Genomic DNA, 1,548 nt, shown 5'->3' with positions numbered 1-1,548 from the left:
GAAAAAAGAGGGAGAGAGAGAGAGACAGAGACAGAGAAAGAGAGAAGAAAAAGGAGAAAGAGAGAGAGAGAGACAGAGAGAGACAGAGACAGAGAGAGAGAGAGAGAGGAAAAAAGAGGGAGAGAGAGAGAGACAGAGAAAGAGAAAGAGAGAAGAAAAAGGAGAGAGAGAGAGAGAGAGAGAGAGAGAGACAGAGAGAGGTCTAGTGAAGAACATCACTGGGCCAAAGACAGGCCTCTAAACTCCAAACATACAAATGCATTAGAAAACACACACACACACACACACACACACACACACTCTCTCTCTCACACACACACACTCTATACACAGTATACACTCTACACACACACACACACACACACACACACACACTCTACACACACACACACACACTCTCTATAAGACCAGTCAGTAGTCAGTAATATAAGCTGTAATATATGAGTGGAAGGTGAACTCACAGTTCCTGATGTCCGAGATGAACACAGCTAATCCCCTCATCCCGTCTCCCTTCGACACGGCCGGCATCTTTACTCTCTCTCCGTTTCTCTCCCTCTAGATCACTCTATCACTCTCTCTCTCTATCCGTTTCTCTCTCTCTCTCTCTGTCTGTCGCGGCTGATAAACTGTTCCAGATGGACAGAGTGGATCAGAGTGGATCGGGGTGTGTTCGGGGTGTGTTCGGGGTGAACGCGGTTAGCTCAGAAGCTAAAGTACAGTCAGTGTGTCGGGGTTCTGAGGTGATGGAGCGCGAGCCCGGTTGCTAACGCTGCTACAGCGGGGTGCTCCAGCGCGGGGATCCGGTGAAGTGTGTCAGCTGGGCGGCGGGATTGAGGTCACGGTCTCGCGCTGGGTTTTAGCTCCCTGACGCTTCCTCTCACAGGAATTCATTCAAACCGATGCCTCACTCCGGATCCCGACAGCTCCACCGGACACCGAGGAACGATCTAGAAATGGTTTAAAATAAGCGTCGCGCGGTCGCTGAGCCGTTACTAACCGCGACGCGGCGGAGAAATAAACCGATTCGGTGTCCTGGCGTTTTTTCTGCTCGCTGTGAGTCAGCTAGCTAAACAGCTATGCTAATGCTAACACCCGAAACCCGACACACGCAGCCCGAGCCGCTAATTTATCTCTCTGAGGTGAAATTTACACGCTGCGCGCGTTCACGTCGCCGGTTTACGGGCCTCTCCGCTCGCTCGGTACCAACGGACAAGGCTCGTGACACAACGGGCAACGGCGCACGAGACGGTTTTTATTTTTTTTTTCCCCTCTTTCCCTTCAGCCAAAGGATCCTACAAGCACTTCCTCTCGTTAAGCCCCGCCCACTGATCTGATTGGCTGTACGCGTTTGCGTCACCGCTGTGTAGCACGTTTATTAGTTAGTTTATAAATCACTTAAACGCCGTTAAGCGGTCTGATTGGTTTAATAATTACGCAAAGCATCTTAAATTATTAATATTCTGTTTTTATTGAATTGTATTTAGTCTTTTTGGAATTTCTGAGTCATTTATTTAGTTTATTTGTGAAATAACTGACTGTACTATGATA

The 1,548-nt window shown here is 48.6% G+C and overlaps 1 protein-coding gene across 3 annotated transcripts in view; it reads right to left on the bottom strand.

Annotated features, from left to right (window-relative positions):
* ap2a1 (adaptor related protein complex 2 subunit alpha 1) overlaps positions 1–1,322 on the bottom strand; it is a 31,718-nt gene extending 30,396 nt beyond the window's left edge. For 2 of the 3 annotated variants that reach the window (XM_053239166.1, XM_053239168.1), the window contains exon 1: positions 462–1,322. In XM_053239166.1, the coding sequence (XP_053095141.1) occupies positions 462–528 (67 nt within the window). In that variant the 5' untranslated portion in view covers positions 529–1,322. The remainder of the gene's footprint in view (positions 1–461) is intronic. The other variant, XM_053239167.1, reaches the window with a different exon arrangement.
* Between the last annotated feature and the right edge of the window lie 226 nt (positions 1,323–1,548).

Source organism: Pangasianodon hypophthalmus, chromosome 13, assembly GCF_027358585.1.
Source record: "Pangasianodon hypophthalmus isolate fPanHyp1 chromosome 13, fPanHyp1.pri, whole genome shotgun sequence".
NCBI classification, from domain to species: Eukaryota; Metazoa; Chordata; class Actinopteri; order Siluriformes; family Pangasiidae; genus Pangasianodon; species Pangasianodon hypophthalmus.
The sequence above is the reverse complement of the archived record's forward strand: the minus strand, read 5'-3'. Positions and strand labels throughout refer to the sequence as shown.